Source organism: Paramormyrops kingsleyae, chromosome 6 (genome assembly GCF_048594095.1).
Source record: "Paramormyrops kingsleyae isolate MSU_618 chromosome 6, PKINGS_0.4, whole genome shotgun sequence".
NCBI lineage: Eukaryota > Metazoa > Chordata > Actinopteri > Osteoglossiformes > Mormyridae > Paramormyrops > Paramormyrops kingsleyae.
The window spans coordinates 30,146,321-30,167,085 of NC_132802.1; the positions used below are offsets into that span (position 1 = coordinate 30,146,321).

The 20,765-nt window shown below is 40.5% G+C and overlaps 1 protein-coding gene across 1 annotated transcript in view; it reads right to left on the reverse strand.

Moving 5' to 3' along the window:
- The window catches only part of LOC111844734 (dedicator of cytokinesis protein 3-like), a 67,536-nt gene extending 47,026 nt beyond the window's left edge, over positions 1-20,510 (reverse strand). The window contains exons 1-4 of the mRNA XM_072713015.1: positions 20,289-20,510; positions 19,874-20,029; positions 1,497-1,580; positions 645-685 (exon numbers count right to left, since the gene is read on the reverse strand). Of these exons, the coding sequence (XP_072569116.1) occupies positions 645-685; positions 1,497-1,580; positions 19,874-19,910 (162 nt within the window). The 5' untranslated portion in view covers positions 19,911-20,029; positions 20,289-20,510. The remainder of the gene's footprint in view (positions 1-644; positions 686-1,496; positions 1,581-19,873; positions 20,030-20,288) is intronic.
- Between the last annotated feature and the right edge of the window lie 255 nt (positions 20,511-20,765).

A 20,765-nucleotide genomic window follows, 5' to 3' on the forward strand; every position in this document is an offset into this window, starting at 1 on the left:
TCTTAGAAATGACCTCTCTGTTGCTTAAGGCAAACAGGATATGTAGTTTCCCTTTCCTTTGCTTCAGAGGTAGCTAATCTAGTTTTCAGATTTTTATTGAAAAAGTACTCCCTTTAGGCTATGTTATTATAAATTCATGTAAATACAATTCTACAGTGATGCAGCTTATGGTTCTTCCTGTGCTTTCTGGGATGCATTTCTTGCAACAAGCCAATGGCGTGACTTCTTGCAACTTATCAGGAAGGCACACGGTGAATAATGGTTTTGGCCCAGATGAGCTCTCAATTACTCTAGATGGACATGTCCACAGCTTTGGCCGTACTACATCTTACTAAAAATATACTGAATCCCTTTCTTACCTATAAAATCTCCAAAACCCATACACAGCAAACAGAGAGCGCAGACAGAACCCATTCCCCGAACACAGCAAACACAACAGATACAGCAGAGTAGTGCTGAAGCCCCCAGCCCCCCCCCCCCCAAGGGATGAGAAACCTTCAAAACAATCAGCACCTGCTTTATTTCACCTCAAGTGGGACTCTTTAATTCCATCGCATCTCTCTCATTCTGCTGTCAGCTAATTCTGCAAGGGCAGAGGCCTGCAGGAAATGGGGGGGGGGGGGGGGTGCCACCATCCCGCTTACCTTGACAGAAGGCTTCCTGGTGGAAAATCCTCGGTACCATTCTGCAGAAAAGCAAAGCAAGACGTCACTGCGAATTCTACTCACATTCTACTCACATTCCCTCTTCAGTCAGTACTCCAGTGTCGTTTGTATTCGGCTTACTTGCACAGTCACATTTCAGTGGTGTTTAATGTGTAGCATTTGTTAGAGTTTCTGCTTCCTTTTGTTATCCATCTGATAATACAATACATCAGAAAAGCTTGTTTTCAGTCATCCTATGTGAAGGTATCAATGTGAAGAGAGACCAGATGCCTTGCGCACAGAATCCTTATGTGAAACATTAAAGAGTGTCAGTGTAACATTGATGGTTTCATATATTTCCTTCTGTTTTTGCTAAAGGTATTTTATTCCTAAGTGGTGAGAACACATCCTGAACCGAAACTTCTCTGCACGTTCTATTCTTCTCAACAGAGTGAGGTACAGAGGACAGCCACCACAGTGTTACAGTCACAAATCGAAGTTAAAGTTAAGTTTAGATTAAAAAAAGAAAACAAATATGTACTTCTACTACCATGTTGCTGCAATCTAAATATTTCATTAGCAGAATTGTTTAGGGATAAAATCACCAGCAAAAACAGCTTAATGTTAACTAATCTAAACAAATAATTAAAATGTGTAAGCAGGATTGCCTGCTTTAAATATGCAAAAAAAAGAACCAGGAAAATGGTGCAGAATGTAATAAACAAAGCATTTCTGGTCACCGTCCTCAATGGAGTCAGTCTTGGGGATATTAGATGCTTAAGCCATGACACCATCCCCATGGTCGGCGTAAGGCACAGGACCTACAATGATGTCCAGTCAAGCGTATCTCACCTTCTGTCCTCTCCAGGATCTGTACAGTCTCTCCAATCTCCAGAGCGAGGCCCTGGAACACAGAATCTCGGAAGCTGCAGATGACTGTGGGGTTAGAGGACAGCAGAGGGAGGAGTCAGAGCTAACATAGCACTGTGACGGAGAGGCAGCACACCGCACTGGAGCTGGTCCACTGGCCTTCACTGGAGTCAAAGGAGTGGCAAGGTGGCGTGGGGAGTGACAAATCGGCCGGGCTGCCTTGCGGACAGCCTTTAAGTACTGCATACATAGCTTAGCTCAGTGCCATTATATCCAGGTGAGAAAATTCCCAGGTTGGCCAAGAAGTGCTGGCATAGTAATCTAAACGGCAAAAAAATTATTCACTTTGGCAATTGTGCCAAATGTACTATATTTAAAGACAATACAACTTAAACAAAAAATCAAGTGGCCTGTATGCCATTCAAGTCTATTTCCAGCTCCAGTGTGAAAGCAATACTGTGTAATACTGATACTATACCCAACCCTGTTTTTCTACTGCGTAAAATGTAAATAAAAACAGAATGCAATGACTTACAAATTCGATAAACCCATATTTAATTGACAATTACAACAAAGACAACATATCAAATGTTGAAATTGAGAAATTTTGTTTTATGACAAATATATGCTCAATTTGAATTTGATGCCAGGAACACGTTTCAAAAAAGTTGGGACGGGCGTGTTTACTACTGTGTTGCATCACCTCTTCTTTTAACAGCACTCTGTAAATGTTTGGGAGCTGAGCAGACCAGCTGCTGGAGTTTTGAAAGTGAAACATTGTCCGATTACTGCCTGATATAGAATTTTAATTGCTCTACAGTTTGGGGTCTCCATTGTCATATTTTCTGTTTCATGATGCACCAAATGTTTTCAATGGATGGCAGGCCTGTACTGCAGGCAGGCCAGTCTAGCACCTGGACTCTTCTACTGTGGAGTCATGCTGCTGTAATACGTCTTGCTGAAATATCATCATACCATCATGGATGCTGGCTTTTCAACTGTCTGCTGATAACAAGCTGGATGGTCCCTTGCCTCTTTAGCCCGGAGGACAGGGCGTCCATGATTTCCAAAAAGAACTAGAAATTTTGATTTGTCAGACCACAGGACAGTTTTCCATTTTACCTCAGTCCATCTTAAATGAACTTGGGCTGAGAGAAGTCAGTGACGTTTCTGGATCATGTTTAGATATGGTTTCTTCATCGCATTGTAGATTTTCATCCTGCATTTTTGGATGCAACTACAAACTGTGTTCACAGTCAATGGTTTTTGAAGCATTCCAAAGCAGTGTTTCTCCTACCATTATATTAAGGGGGCGCCCCGCCCCCCCTACGGCACCTCCCGCCCCCGCTTGAAGGTCAAGTTAATTTTATTTAATTTTATTTTCTATATAGCGCCAGATCACAACAGAAGTCATTTAAGGTTACTTTTCCTATAGAACAGGTCTATACATTGTATTTATATTAAACAACTAAATAGCCTTATGTTATTTATCTTATTTACACAACAGCTTGAAGAACATTATTCTTAAATTGTTACACTTTTACCAATTAACCTAATTAGTTATGAGATATTCAACCAGGTAATGTGTTTTAGCATTACACAATTGTACCAATCTTTTGTTGCCCCTGTCCCAATCTTTTTTTCTAAATGTGTTGCTGGCATCAAATTAAACTTCAGCATATATTTGTCATAAAACAATAAAATTTCACAGGTTTATACAATTTGCAAATCATTGCATTCTGTTTTTATTTACATTTTGGACAGTGTCCCAACTTTTTGAAAATGGGGTTATACAATAATACTCAGCTGTGCACACTGCACAGTAACCCAAAGGCTCAATAATACTCAGCTGTGCACACTGCACAGTAACCCAAAGGCTCAATAATACTCAGCTGTGCACACTGCACAGTAACCCAAAGGCTCAATAATACTCAGCTGTGCACACTGCACAGTAACCCAAAGGCTCAATAATACTCAGCTGTGCACACTGCACAGTAACCCAAAGGCTCAATAATACTCAGCTGTGCACACTGCACAGTAACCCAAAGGCTCAATAATACTCAGCTGTGCACACTGCACAGTAACCCAAAGGCTCAATAATACTCAGCTGTGCACACTGCACAGTAACCCAAAGGCTCAAGCCACTGTAAATTAAACACATTACTCAGTCTGACATATTCAAGCCCCACAATCATGCAGGGTTGACATATCTGTGCTTTGTAGTCCCCTGTAGTTAAGACCACTTAGCATCAACACAAACATTTACATATTTGACTCCCTAAGAATCTATATAAAAAAAATTACAGAAGTAGTTGTTGTGCAGCACATATCCATATATTGTCTATATACATGTTCATTTCTTTCATGAGTGCAGGTACGTTTTGTATTTACGTGTATTAAAGTTGAAGAAAACCGTTCAGATTTTCAAAAGCAATACTTACAGCAAAAGACTAATGCAGAAGAGCTCTGTGGCCCATTTATTTCTGCCGTGCTGCAAATAACTTCTCAGAGAGCGACACACACATCACATCATTTCTTTAGCCAAGAACAGTAACATTTCTATTATGTAACTCATTGATAGCCAAACCACATTAAATCTTCTGACTGAACAGAATGTCCCAGAAGACATGGCATTGCAATAAACCACCTGGCTCTGTGACCAGAAGGCCTCCAGATTGATACATTTTTTTTCCAGTTAATATCATTTCGCCATTATAAGATCGTCTAGATAAGAGCATCTTCTGCAAAAAAAAAAAGAAAAATCATTATATAAGTGATGCAAATTATTAACTAAGAGAAGCGCAACCTCAAATGCAAAAGGAATACTATACTGAGGACAAAATGGAGAATTTTTCAGTCGGTGCTTTAGACAACATCTCTGATTTCTCTCGTTTAAACTCAGTCGGCTGGTTTAATGCCAAATGAGCAAATTAAACATTCTCTTAGGATCCCAACACAACTGCTGATTCAACTGAAAATTAGGTAATTATGTATTTTAGATTACACATTACCTTTCGGCAACTGCATTTGATCTTATACGCGTGACAACAGTCAGCCCTACTACCCACTGCAGCACGGAGTCTATAGGCCGCAGTCAAAGTAAACTGCCAACTGTCATTTGAGCTCACAGAAGGATACATCACAATCAAGCGAATATCGAGCCAGATCCCAATGCTTAATTATAGCCCAGCTTCCCCCCATCCATCTTTCTCTCAAATTACCACACATGCAGAGGCACACTGTGGAGTATTCAGGGCTTGTAAAAAAAAAAAAAAAAGCATAAATCCCTCATGATGAAATCACAGTCAAGCATGTGGCAATCTTCTGAATCCTCCATATCCCCATGACCATCCCTGTGCCTACTCTCCATAGGGTGGACAGCCATATTCCAGGAGTGTGTTCTGCCACCGCACCCAGTTTGTCTGACATCACTTATGTTCATTTCTGCATGGTAGGGGCCATAATACAACAAAAGACCCTTCAGCTACTTGAATAATTGTCCTAACAGTTACAGATAAGACACACAATTACAGCCATTCATAAAAACTTATTGGAATGAATTGAATACTAAGCAATTTACCCACACCTAATCTCTAATCAGTTAGCAACTGTCTGATGCCATAAATGCTCCTCATAGTGAGCATTGTGACTACCTGCATCCTCAGCCGCTGGACCTATCCTCTTATGATGAAGGAGGCGGTCAGCTTTGCTCAGACTTTTTTCCACGTACTAGCACGGTGGACAAGAGCCTTCTGATACCGTTGATTCATGATTCCAAATTTGGCCAGTGTGTCCATTCTGCATTACTATTCTCATCTGATCCATAAGACCAGAGGGACCATTAATGCTAGGTAGCCAAAAAAGGGTGAATCTGACTGAAAAACCTCAAGAGGGAAAGATAATTACATAATCCACTGGGACATCTTAGACTTTTGGTCAATGAGCTTTGAGCTTCAAATAGACAGCACTTTTACCGTGGATGCAATAGCACAAACAACATACAAACACAGACATTCCTACTTAAATCTCCTTTCACGTTTCATTCACCACTATACTCTCTAGCAAGTTCAACCTACTCAGCGTACATATCACTTAATGACGAATGGTGCACCTTCATTTACAAACATACAGGCAGCTCCAGGTCTGTGGGTCCATCCTGGGCTTCTTCTCACACTCCTATCATCTCCATTACTGTGTATTTCATGTGAATTTGCTGATAAACAGAAGAGAATCTGGAACACAGTTACCCTCCATAGGTGGCATATGATAGGGCCACTGTCGCCGGGTAGGTGTGAATGCACTGAATGCTAATTGAAGAAAGAAACAGGAATTTATCGTGTCAGCTCAATAGTAGGTCTCGTCAACTTTTTTTGCATTCATTCAGTAATTCAATAATAAAAAAAAAACGGTAGTGCTGAGTCACTGGAACTTCAGTAAGACAATCTTATAGGTATTTGTCTACTAGCTCACAGGACACAGATAAACTCCTGCATTTAAGAACATATTTGAGAACATACTCAGTCGCTGTAGTAGCCTCATTGGACTAATTCTCCACTGCATGCCCTGTAAGCCTTGCTTTTGACAGGATAAAAAAGAGAGAGAAAACCAAGGAAGTTATTAGCAGTGGAAAAATACAATCTCTCTATACTGTATGCCTTGAGCTGTATATTGCCTACTTTCATTGTATATCTTGGGCTTCACCTTCAGTGAGTAGGTTCTCTGTGACACATAACCAGCTTCCCCAGCTTCTGACACTGAATCACTTGCCAAACAAACACCAACAATTGCATCTTGTACTCATCACTCATGTTTTGTCATCATGTCAGACTTGAGGAAAAACTTCTCTGATATATTGCTTCTTATATTAAAGTAAAAGTGGGGGAAGACATTTAACACATTTAATGACAAATAAATACATAAATAAATACAATAAATACATACCTTCTTAGTCTAGCCCCAGTATGGTACATGTGTTGCATATGCCTATAAATTATGTACGTAATCCTACCTTGACCCTATGCATTAATTCAATGGCTCTCTTAAAAAGCAACATGACTAAAATGGTTGCACTAAAATTAATATACAGTGGATGAGCACTGACAGCTTCAATGTATTAATGAGTGCTTCTCACGATCCAGTCCTCGCCTTCTACATCCTTTTGTAATAGCCCCCATTAGACCATAAACTGTTAAGAAACTGTGCTAGTCAAGGAGCTCTGCCGTTGTTCAGAGAAACAGTGTTCAGCATCACTGATCTTTCTTATGAGCCAAGTTATGTCATCATTCAACTTGATGAGTTTGGTTCTCACATTCCAAAGAGCAGAGGAACTTTATCCAAATGCTCCTGGCAAACTAACAGTGCTAATCACTGTTACAATGACTAAATATTGGACTGTTAATTCAGTCCCAAAGCCAAGCTAAGACCTTTCATAGATATGTAGTAGTCATGTTGGTTAAATAGGCTAAAGCACCCAGTACTGATTAAAAGACAGCAATTCCCAATTTTCAGGGAATATATTGGATCTTGTACACCTGATAATCATGCGAAAGAATGAGTGCTTGAACAGTTGCTCAAAAGCCCCAGACAGGTATCTGTCAAGCACTATTCCTTGAAAAATGCTTGAATTTTGTGTATGAAGAAGGCGCCAATGGACAATGGTGACCATACACCCTTCTAGTCACATAAACGACACCTTCAGAGTTGTGTAAGAATCCCACTGGCAGGCACCTACAGAATAGCAGAGATGTTCTGCAGTCCCCACAGAGTCCTTCTTGATACTGAGCTGCTGAGAGGGAATTTGTTTTTCAGTTCCAGTAATTCCCCTGTGGCTTCTGACCATGGAAAGGAATTAGGAATACAGCATACAGTCCATCCCTCTAATTTCTGAAAGATGATTCCCAATTTACAAGAAGGAAGCCTCTACCGTCTCTACACAGCAGGATACACATAGAATGGAGAAATAACATACATGGAAATGTGAAGAAAAAAAAAAACTAAATATGTCGATTCAATAAGCTCAAGGTCACCTGATAGAGAAAGGGCAGCAATCCAGAAATCACAGCACTCTGAGACGTTTGCTGCCAGGATCTGCTAGAAGCATAGATGCCAGGAGGAAAAGTGACCTTTGCTGCCCTCAGACTCCTACATAGACAAAATTAATGGAAAAATATACTGGACTTTTTGTGAACTACAGTGTATTTTGCTGGTATAAGCAAATCATGTGATATTGTGCCGTAAGTCCTGAAGCTGCTAGGGACTGGCAGGGTATCGGTAACATTCCTAATGGGAAAAACTGAGCTAATTTCCCAACCAGTGGAATCAGTGTGGAGGAAAAGCACTAAGGCAAATTCATAATAAATTATCTCAACTTAAACATAGAGCTTCTGGAACCCTGCTTTAATTATTCAAGAATATTAATACTGGTAATGTAATTACCTAAACTGTAAAAAAAGGAAGAAGACCAAAAGAGAGGAGGTGAAGTGAACTAAGACCTGCACACTGACTGGTAAACACTCAAGATCAACCCCTGGAAGAGCCCAGGCGTGGAGGATGCAAAGTTCTCCAAGAAAACATCAACAGCACTACATTCCTACAAAGAATAATAAGGAACTCCTCAGTAATACAGGCGCTCCTCTACTTACGAACTTTCAACTTGCGAACTTTCAGACATACGAACAAAGAGGACTGTAAGTCCAAATCGTGTTCATTGGGCTCCCGTTTCCTGTCCGCAACATTAATTTTTTTTTTCAGCGCACCAATTCGGCCTAGTATGACTTCTGGCTGCTACTCCCGCCGTGCAGCAGCGTAGCGTGCGTATTCCCAGTATCCTAGTTCTTTGTACTTGCGTATACCCTTAAAATGATGTTGAATAACGACTTATGCACATTTCAACTTACGAACGGCTGTTCGGAACGTAACTCATTCGTAAGTAGGGGAGCATCTGTATTTATTTATAGGAATCATAGTAGGCCAGGGACACTAAACCGTAGATGTTGGCTCAGAAAGCTGGAAGAGGAATAGATCAGTGCTGCTCAGCAGGGTGTCCGTGTCACTGCTAGTCTGCTGCAGGTCAGGGTGAATCTTCCAGAAGAACATTGTTATAATGGCATTATAGATGGCTAGATGACATTCATTTCACCACTTTTACCCAAAAATAAGAACATTTGAGGTGCACGCTAAAAATATAACAGATTTTTAGCCAATATCCTCTGAAGAGCATACACTCTTCCAAATAAGAAGACTGCGCTGGCTTTAGTTCAGTAATTGTATGCTGGCCATTTTAGATTAGGAAAAATACATGGAGATTAAAATGCTGCACTTACAGACGTGCCACTCTCAACTGTGCAAACTTGTAAACTAAGTAGGCGTTCGGTATACTCCATGTTTTTACAGTACTCCAAGCATGCCCTTACTATGCCTAAACATATCAGAAAGTACCTTTTCTGTCTGTTCAAACATGTTCTTTACTAACAGGACGATTCTTCATATACTTCAAACAGACACGGATACAAATGCACTAGCTGAACCATAAACATGTTGTTCATGCGTTTTTACAAATAAGGTATAAAACTTTAATTTCTGGAGAAGAATGGCACCATCAAATGAAATAAAAGTAAAATGGCTTTCAAGCAAGTAGTACATGCAGAAACGTGAAAAGTTCATCCAATAGACTGGAAAGACAAGTAAACGGATTTCACCATCAGTGTGATTGTTAATTGTTTTTTTTAGCCTTGTTTATTATTTTTTTTTCTTTTTCTGTTATTATGGCACTTCTTATTATTGATGTCTGATTGTCGATCGCTTATCTAGTACAGCAGCAGTTTCCAGCCTGGGCTCTGTGACTCCCTGTGGGTCGCTGGTATCAACAGCCAGTTCATGCATCATAAGAAAAAAAAAACAAGGGGGAACCCCTGCTGGAGCAAGAAGAAATAGTGCCCCCAGCTTTAGTCAGTCACTTAGTGGTAGAGGGTCCCTAGCTGGTCTGCATCCAGTGACATTACCGATAGGTCCCCCTTGCTAGATTTTGTCCAAGGAGGGTATCCCTCTCGGTAGATTTTGGGGGGAGATCAAACCTGTAATTTTATACCTGGCTATGTGCCTGGTCCCTCGAGGTAAGGAGCAGGCGCTGATACAGCACACTGCCGCAGCTGCCACACTACGAAACCCAGATGACATGAGGGATGAGTACCTGAGTGCAGCCATGCAGTGGGTGATACCTCAGCACCACACTAGTCCAAATGGAACAGTGTGAGTTTTTTCCAGTGGCTGGAGTGCCAATACTGCCACCAACCCCCAAATTTTCCCTGTAAGTTGGAGGACCTGCTTGCAGGGCCGGATGTAGATTAACATCAGATCCAGGATGAAGCAATTGCAGGTTAAGGGCCTTGCTCAAGGGCCCAAAAGAATAAAATCACCCCTGGCATTTACGGGATTCGAACCGGCAATTGGAAGATTGCTGGCACAGATCCCGTGTCTCAGAGCCTTAGCTCTGGTGTATTTTCAGTTCCCTATAGTACAGGATTGCAGAAACCATGAGGTCACGGTCAAACTGCAAAAAACTGCATACCTGCACTGTAAGAACCCATTTCACAAGTGACAGACCTCGATGTGGCTGATTCGATGCCACAATCCGTGATTCCAGTCTTACAGGCAATATTATGATCCTTCACTTAGTTACAAACGTTTCCCAAAAACGTTTCCTTCAATGCGACATGCTTAGGTTACCCGGCCTGGTCCTTCAATGCGACATGCTTAGGTTACCCAGCCTGGTCCTTCAATGCAACATGCTTAGGTTACCCGACCTGGTCCTTCAATGCGACATGCTTAGGTTACCCGGCCTGGTCCTTCAATGCCACATGCTTAGGTTACCCGACCTGGTCCTTCAATGCGACATGCTTAGGTTACCCGACCTGGTCCTTCAATGCGACATGCTTAGGTTACCCGACCTGGTCCTTCAATGCGACATGTTTAGGTTACCTGGCCTGGTCCTTCAATGCGACATGCTTAGGTTACCCGGCCTGGTCCTTCAATGTGACATGTTTAGGTTACCTGGCCTGGTCCTTCAATGCGACATGCTTAGGTTACCCGACCTGGTCCTTCAATGCGACATGCTTAGGTTACCCGACCTGGTCCTTCAATGCGACATGTTTAGGTTACCTGGCCTGGTCCTTCAATGCGACATGCTTAGGTTACCTGGCCTGGTCCTTCAATGCGACATGTTTAGGTTACCTGGCCTGGTCCTTCAATGCGACATGCTTAGGTTACCTGGCCTGGTCCTTCAATGTGACATGTTTAAGTCTTGCCTGCTCTCCACTTGAATAAGGACACAGGCCACTAAGCATGGTCTATTAAATCCACATCCTGGATATGCTGACTCGTATTGTCAAAAAAAACTGGCAATAATAGTAATTAATATATACTACAGGGCTCCAGACTAACTATTCCAGTGGTAGCAGTGGTTCTACCAACTTTCTCAGTTGGTTCCACCCTTTTTTTTGGACAACATGGTATGAATACTTGAATACTGGTGAATAGTTATCCTAATTTGTATTGACATGTTTTTGTATTGGTGAAAGATTGACAGTGACTCATGACTTGATAGAGTTATTGTTCGCGGCTAATTCCCGAACAACCAAAAATGTAAATGTTAAATGCGCAAATGTGAAGGGGTTACTGTATTTGGAAATTTTAAAAATCTTAATATTAACTAGAGCTGGGTATTATGACCAAAAATTTATATCATAATATTTTTCAAAGTTTCACGGTATACGACTGTATTTTTTTTTTTTAAGTATGACTGGGCGTTTACCACATTTTACAGGACAAATTTTTGTTTTACGTTTTTGCATTGTTCCCACATTAACTATATTATTTTATTAGCCATTGCACCTATCCGCTACCTTAATGATAACATACGCTTAATGTGTTTGTTGGCTAACTGCTTATAGATAAACGGCTAATGTTAAGGTGTATGCTGGCCAAGTTAACATTTTTGATGTGTTTAACAGTTCAGTGTTGCTGGAATGCAAGCTTTACTGACCTCGCAAAATTTTAAAGACTGGGATGTCGGTCTTTAAGATGCTTTGCTAGGTTTGACGTGCTACTTGACTTTGTCGCCACAACTTTAATTGTAGCACTATTTGCATAGAGGCTTATCGACATCCTTAGCGTTTCCATGCAAAATACTTCCATACGGCACTTTTACGTTTTTTTTTTTTAATAAAGGAGCTTGCGAAGTGCCTTCAACTGCAGCATATGCCATTTTCGGCCGACTCGTTATGTGTGTGTCAACTAGCGCAAATACGTTCAGCGGCTATTGAGAGGAGGGGAGGGGCTGTGCGAGTGTGTGCGAATGAGGCGAAAACCGCAGTGTTGGTATCAATAATGGTGAAAATGAATATCTAATCAGATACTAATGATTAGTATCTGAGAATCGATTTTTTGACAACCCCAGTGTCTCATTATTTTCAACTCCAGCGTCAGCTGTATCTTCCATTTCTGATCTTTCGCGGTACATTTTTAGCGATGCAGCAGTGAAAAAGGTCCCCCGTTAAACAGTTTCCAGCTGCGCCACTTTCCAGACGTTGTGTAGGCTATTTAAACCGGTATTGCGGTATAAAAAAAAATTCATATCATAACAATAATAAGAAACGGTTTTCGGTATGAACTGGTATACCGCCCAACACTAATATCAACTTTAATAACCTAACTCTCATCGTTACTTGTGTCTCTCTTAGGGTCTCACTTTGGCTCTCCTTCCCCTTATGAAAATTCACTATGGTTTCCTATGGTTTTTATGCAGTAACCATAGTTTTACTATGGTACCTCATGGTACTTTCGTACTACCCAGGGCTGTGGAGTCGGAGTCGAGGAGTCGGAGTCGGAGACAATTTTGGGTACCTGGAGTCGGAGTCGGCAAAAAGTTAACCGACTCCGACTCCTACTAAATTTAAATGGGAATTAAAAAAGTTGAAATGTCCCAATTCACAAACAGTCATAATGAACTACTTCTCTGCTGTAAGAATAAAGCCCAATGCATGCAGTGCATAATGTTACCACAAAACGAGCATGTCAAGTAACCATGAAGCATGCTTTTCATTGACTGTATGCGTCACTATATGGGATGTAATGCACAGGTAAGGTGCGGCACCGCTTTCCATTGTGTCGTGTTCCACTGTTACAGGGAACTGTGAACCTAGCCTAAAGCCCCCCATACATTTACAGATGCACTGCCGATTTTTCGGCCGTTCAACGAGTCATCACACGTCAAACGCCTGAAAAATCATCTGGTGTGTTCTCAGCTCCGTCGGCTCCCCTTCGCTATGCGCTACCCTTGAAACCTTGTTTTCATTGTGTTTGTCTTTAATCTGGCATTATAGTACAGTGTTGGCTTCCTAGCCAGTAGTTCTGTGGTGAAATGACATGTATGTTGCCTTCCTTTCCTTCAATGGATGTAGAAAATACATTAGCATAGTATATACATACAGAGGAGTCGGAGTCGGAAGATTTAGAAACTGAGGAGTCGGAGTCGGAGCATTTATCTACCGACTCCACAGCCCTGGTACTACCCATAGTACTACCATGGTTTATCCATAGCACTTCATGGTAGCTGTAGTACTACCATAGTTTTCAGGGTAAAGACCATGGTAAAACAAAAACCATGGTTTATGACCAAGATTATACCAGGGTTTAACTGTAGCAAAACCATGATAAAACCATAGTCATGCTTTCCATAGTTACCCAAAAAACCATGAAAAACAGCAAACCATTGTAAACCATGGTTATTTAATCATAATAAAACCATGGTTAATTTTCGTAAGGGTCTCCATAATCAGCTATAGGTCTCTTCCTTTTCGAAACACATTTACACCAGCTCAAGGGATGGTTTCTTGTTTTATCATCAGTGTGCATACACATACTCCCAGGAGCAGGTAGGGACAGACCAAATCAGCAAAAAAAAAAAAAAAAAACTGAGTGAACCAGGGAAGAAGCAAAAAAAAAAAGCTTTCGATCACAATTCGCTAACGCAGTACCCGTACAGGAGAAAACATCCCAATGATTATCTTACACTCGCACAGATGTGACAACGTGAAATTTTAACTGGCACATTCTCAATAAATGGTCGTATTTACATCCATTTTGGTCGCCGACTGGAGCCCTGTACTACATATTATAATACTGCAGAAATTTCAGACGAGGGCAGCGAGATTTAAATTCCAGTCTTTTACACCAAAAAGCTTGCTAATATGGGTCCTAATATTGCCATACTGTCCCTCTTCGCCAAATCTACCACACACGCTTGCACTGGTCTTACATCAGGCCTGCAGTGACTGTACAGTAACTGCAAGGGCCGCATACAGGAAACCAATGGCAGGGTCACTGGGCTTCCATCCCACTCCTGACAACTATGCAACATGCTCACTGGTTTCACTGGAACTCCAAGTTTAACACTAAAGGCAGTAAGCCAAAAAGCAGCACTAATACCCTAAGGCTCTTTCACAGCCTCCTAGGATGGTTACAGTGTAATGCATTTATAGATTACACAAGGAAATAGAAGCAACACACAACAGTTGTTATATAATATGGACAAGGACACATGGCTGATGTACAAATGACATGTGATGTGAGCACACAAGATAAAAGTCAACCCGTGTGTTATTGCATTTTCCTTTTTTTTGTATTGCTTTGTGCTTTTCAAAATAACATCATTGTAATGATGGGGAGACTGGACCCACATGCCGATCAAGGTGACTTAAATGATACACAATCATAGTGCAGTGTCCAGGAAGTATGAGAGAAAAACAGGCAGGCAAGCAAGCTTCAAAATGAAATTCAAAATTAGAGTTGGCAAAGCAGAAAACAAGCAGAAAAGCAAACCAGTGAGGGAAACTATCACATGGTACCTCACGGGGGTTCAGTGGGAGGAAGTGGGGTGTATATATGTGTGTTGCTTAATTAGAAATAATCTCAGTATTCAGGTGAGTTGGAGCTGAGTTTGGCAAAACAGAAGTTCTGGGCTGGACATAAACACATATTTTATATATGATTTTGATGGAGACACTTATTCCAATACTGTGCCTATATATATCTGAGAATATTATTGAACATGTATTGTCATGTATTGTGTTATGTTAAGTATTTTTGTATTGATTTAAAACATCAGTATACAAAGACTTTTTGTAAACTCCCCCTCTAGTATATAAGTGGCATTGTTAATCTGTAAAATGTACCAATTTCCCCAAGCCAGTTAAGCTAATATTTATTTAGACATCAACTCAATACCGTAACTCAAAACCGGCATCCAAACATTTTCATATTGCTTGTTTGTCATTTTATCTGAGGATACTTTCAGGCTATTGCTTTAATGTTTGTAATCAATAAAGCAAGTAAAATTGTAATTTTAAGTATCCTTACACGTTATACTTGCCAGGAAATTTCCTTAATTTTGTAGCATCATATGGTGATATGAATCTATTCATTGTAAATAAAAAACATTTAGCTTGTGCCTTTATGAAATCATGTATCTAGCTAAGTCCTTGCACTTTATTGTCATCTATAAATTAATATTTTTAGATTATTAAATGCATTATGCCTATATATCTTTAAAATCCTATATATTTTATTCATGTTACAGATTCTGTTATATCTGTGTAAGAATAGCAACCATGTTATATTTACTTTGGACATGGACTTAGTCCTAAATTTATATATATTTATCTACCCTTTTATACACACACACACACACACACACACACACAGGTTTATAATTATATCTGTGTAGGGACTCTCCATTTATTTCTATGAGGAAAACTCTAGTCCTAACATGACGTCCTTGACCCAAACCCAGCCCTAACCTTAACCATAAGTAACCAAACAAAATACAAGTCTATTGGTATGTTTAGTTTTTTGACAGAATGCATAGATCTTCGTGGGGACCTGAAAAATGGTCCCCACAATGTCAAAATGAAATGACAAATGGTCCCCACAATGTAATATAAACATAATCCACACACACACACACACATAATGCATTATGAAGAGCACAAACCATGGAAACGGCTTTTTACCTATCATGTTCCACTCTTGCTTTTTGCCCTGTGGCTGTCATAGGCTATTTCTGTAATACTTAATCACCTTGCATTCATCCCTCCGTCCAGGTTCCTAATTATAGTGGAATCCAGCCTGTGCCTGACTTGTTCAGCCTTGTTCCTGGTCAGTATACAGTAGTGCTGGAAAATAACCTCTGTTGATGGGGGCAGTGCTTCAGGTGGGCTTGCAGAATTGATAGTTCACTTCACACTGGTAGAATTTTCCCATTTAGGTCTATTGCTCAATAATCTCAGTCTGGAGCTGCAAAATTGCCCGTTTAATTTAGACATGCTCACACTTACATCTGGGTACTCTAAATGTATCTGCACCTACATTTATCGTACATTTCTTGCTAAAGGACAGATGAATCATTTTCTACACAATTTCTTGTCATGAAACAAATTAACCAACACAATTTTCATGACTACCCAGACTAATCATTAAGCATTAACTAGCATGCTAAAATTTACTGTCACTGTGGTGTCACATCATAATCAAGTTGTTAATGAAGAAATGACATTTGATTAACATTTGATGATTTGGTGACAAATAATTACTGGAAAGTTCTGATGATCTAGAGAAACATCAGGAAACAGACACCAAAATGTGTATGAAAACCACAGATGACTCACCAGTCCACATGCAAACACAATTCAGGAGGACCGTTTCCTCTGAAAGAATGTGTTTTTCCAACGTTCAGAGATGCACAAAAAATGTCCAAGGACAACTGAACTGGACATCGGGACCAGATCCTAACCCATTACCCTACAGCTGTGAGGTGTCAGTAGCACCTGTCGAGATGCCAGCCTATCAATCCTTCACCCATTGAAGACCTGATAAATGTTACGAAACGCCATCCTGGGTAATATTATAATACAGACGCTCCTCTACTTACGAACGAGTTACGTTCTGAAGGGCCATTCGTAACTTGAAATGTTCGTAAGTCATTATTAAACATCATTTTAAGGGTATACGCAAGTATAAAGAACTAGGATGCTGGGAGTTTGCACGCTACGCTGCTGCGCGGCGGGAGTAGCGGCCAGAAGTCGTACTAGTTGGAATTGGCACGTTTGTATGTCTGAAAGTTCGTAAATTGAAAGTTCGTAAGTAGAGGAGCGTCTAGGGAATCTCGGTATAATCATTGATCGCTAGGTCGTGTTTTCGGTGCATTCAATGTTTTTTTTTGCATCAGTATAAAATTTAATTGTCAGAATTAGGCACGTTTCTGCATTTCACCAATGTCAATATGCAAGACGAGAAGCCATTCCAGTTCTGATTATGACAAAACCGCCAACTCCCATGAGACAAGCAGGCACAATTAAATGAATATAATGATGTAAGTAAATTTTAACTAGATGACTCCTGAGTCCTGCTTCTAAACGGTTTCATTATCCCATCAAGTCCCCGGCCACCCTGCATACAGTCTGTGCAGCTGTAAGAAAAATCTCTATCAAATATGTGGGATCTACCACACAAGAAAACCAGAAGAACCTCTGACAAGAGAAATTACATCCAAAGTGCACGCTGGTTGAGTAACTTTTACTGCATGTGAGATAGAAAAGACATTGCCAGTGAAGCCTGAGAGATTTTTCTAAAGGGACACCACACCTCTGAGATAAAAGGCAGTCTGTCACAGCTTTCCCAAGGGACCATGCTGATTAAAGAATTTTATTGGCAGCATTCTAACTTTAGATGCAGTTTGAACAAAGATGAAACATAAACCTTGATCTGTAAATGTCACATAAAAAATGTTAAAGTTTTTTAAGGTTCTCATTAACTCCATTTAAGTCATCAGGAGAAGACAGTGACTAAAAGCACTGAGAAGCAAACCAGCAACATAACCTTTCTGTGAATAACCCAAACATAATGCCTTCTCAGCCATTGCTGCTTCGTCCCTGTTTTGCCCTCACAAGAACAGTATTGTCAGGAAAAAATTCTCATAGCTTCATAGGCAAGTTATGTCAGTAATAACACCACACACACATTTCACATGTGGAAGTCTGTCACTTATTTTAAACAGAGTAACAAAAAGCAACGCTGTGCTGTTAACACTGGGGTTCAGTGCTGAAATCCGGTCCCAGCTCGCCAGACTGTCTTGGCATGTCTCAGTGCCTTACATAGCCTTGCTTGAACCCTTCTGGGATAGGCTCAAGGTCAACATAACCCTAGATGTACAATTAAAACCCTAGATGGTTATTAAAAATAAAAACATTGTTATCAGGACGACTATAAAAATAGTTATTAATTATACGTATTCTTATTCCTAGACTTATCAGTTTTTTATAACTCTATTTGTTACTAGAAAATAACATTTATTCACTTAGCTGCCACTTTTATCCAAAGGCAGGTAACGCATCTAGTAATTTTACACACTTGGATATGTTGCAGCTATAATTCAAGTTGCCTGGTTTTCTCAGGGTTACAACAGGGTAACAGCTTTTTTGGCCATTTCCCTGAACATTGTGAGACCGGCTCCTGACATGACATAACAACACTGCATTAAATCTCTGTGTCAAGGCCCTAGCACAGGTCAAAGAGCACATGCTAGGATGGCCTAGATGTCAGGCCAGGATGCTTCATACTCAGCTCTGGTATAATCTTATGAAAAAGCAGTATTTCAGGACTGTGAACAACACAGCATAGTATAATGTTACACCTACAGGATGCAGAAGGCAGCAAGCAACCCTCTGTAGGTCAGTCAGAAGTGAGAAGAAACAGAGACCACTGATAGTGGAGCTGGTACAATAGCTGGCAGTGACGTCACAATGCTTTATGCATTCCTCCGGATAGGTCTTATTCAACCTCTGCCATGGTCCTCATAAACCCCAAAGGAGAAAAAACGTAACCCTAACCCTCCATCCCACAACCTCTTCATGCGAGAGTAAATGGCGACTTAATGGCCCTTAATGGCCCTTAATGGAGCAGACTGCTCAGGCAAATCAATGGCCGCACCCTCATGTCTTCCTCCCACAAGTGATCTATGACAAGGAATGGGCAGAATTCCGCAGCACTTCCCCCTTCCAGACCGCTTTCCATACGCATCACATTTCCCAACTTTATAGGTGCTTGTAATTCCCAGCTCCGTTGACCATCTCTAAGATGCTCACTTCATAATCAAAGGATCTCCCCAGTGCTCACATTTGTCAAAGCCAGCCATGAATCCTTCTCATTTAAAATACACTTAATCATCTTTATTATTTTTTTAACCACACAGGAATGATTTCCTCAGAACATTCAGACCATAGCTTGTGGCTATCACACTTGGTTCCTGTGACATCAAGGGTAAGGAGGCTCAAAATGTACGCACAAAATACAGACAAGCATTCAATTCTGTGTTCTTCTGAATCAAAATGCATTCTTTGTAACAGAGAACTGGAACAGCCAAGAATATTAGACATATTTGGTGAACTAACATTATCCAAGCATTACATTAAATATTCCTAATATTTTACATGTAATGAGAGACGCTGTCTGCAGTATCTATGAGTTTCCTTATGCTGGCATGGCCAGACATCTTGGCTATACACAGCACTATTACTGAGAGACACAGTAGAAATAATTTATTAAATCAGGCCCTGTTTTTTAAATCATATACGGTTTCCTTTTTAAGTCTTCCCCTGACTCCATTATTAGTGAAGAAAGGTATAGCAAAAGTAAATTACATTATAAAAAATAAAACTGAATTTATATATAAGATACGGTAATAATACGAACAGTAATAAATAATTATTTATCAGCATCTGAGTAAAAAAGATGTAGTGTCCAGTCTTGCACCTGACGCACCTGTTGGAGTCGTGCGCGGTTTTAGTGCCCCCTCTCGGTTACCGCCATAAATTGCGTTTTTGTGTTCTTGTATAGACAAACTGTTTACTGTATTTAAACCTTATCTTGCCGATGTTGAAAATAAGATTACGCGGTTATTCGACACAAGGGATGTGAGTTTTGCTATCAAAAATAACGCGACTTTAATATCACAGTAAATGAAGTAAGATACTGGAAAGACAAGTGGCACTGTGCGTGCGGGGTTGCTGGGGGATAAGTAAACGAATACGTTTGTGCGCAAATTCATCAAAAAACAGTATCATGATAAAATAGGGTTTGATATTTCCCTGTTAATTCACACCTTATATTATCACGTCCTTCGATTTCCATTACCTTTTAACTCTGCATTTTACATATTCACTTTCGCCTATAAATTAATATTTGTAAATGCATATGCAACAAAAAAATGTGCGGCAAGATGGATTACTATCCGAATAAAATGTACTTACCAACTCCAAATTTCTCTTCCTCCGTCGGCATCCACATGATTTTTGTGAAATTCCGAACAATCGACGGCTGATTTATTCGTTTTCATGAACGGATGCAAGCGCACGTTGCATAAATCTCGTAGAGCCCAGTACATTCAGAGCTGCATATCATAGCAGCTAAATAATATTAAGACAATTGAGGGGGGGAAACAAAAGCCTTAGATATAAAACATAGCATTTAAATTGACCGGACGATTATCATAAAACGTCCATTTCTTTGCCTTAGTGCCGCCTCACAATGTACACGGCGTTCGGTGGCGTGTTTCCCGTCATCTGTGGCTCAGCACTCGTACGGGGGAATCGAGCGCGATTAACGCAGCAGCATCCCCGACCAGAAGCAGACCGATTTATTTATATATATACATACATTTCTCACCGTGGTCATTACTCCCCTTTCATGACAAACTGTTACGTCAATTTCCACTTGGACAGATCGGTGCCCGTGTTTTAAGGCGCTGCCGTGAAAACCCGCCGTCTCCACTCCGTCATTCGGAGATTCATTTTCCCTGGTGATCCATCTTCGGGAGACTATGGGAGTGTGTCTAGAACTAATTGTGAATTATCCAGATGCGCCATTTTTACACACCCGTCATCACGTGATCGCAGTTGTCAACACTGTAGTGTCAATTGGCGGACAGGAATTTCTGATATTGCAACTGAAATGTCCTGTTGGAGGGCTTTCTATCTTTGTGGGGCAGCATTACTGACGGAGTAGGAAACGATATCTTGGCTGGGTAGCACGCAGTCTAAAGTGATTTTCCCTGTGAATATTTCATAATTTAAACAAATGAGCGTTAAATGAATTCAGGACCGATATATCCAATTCCAAAGAGTCATAGATTTCCAGCTACCA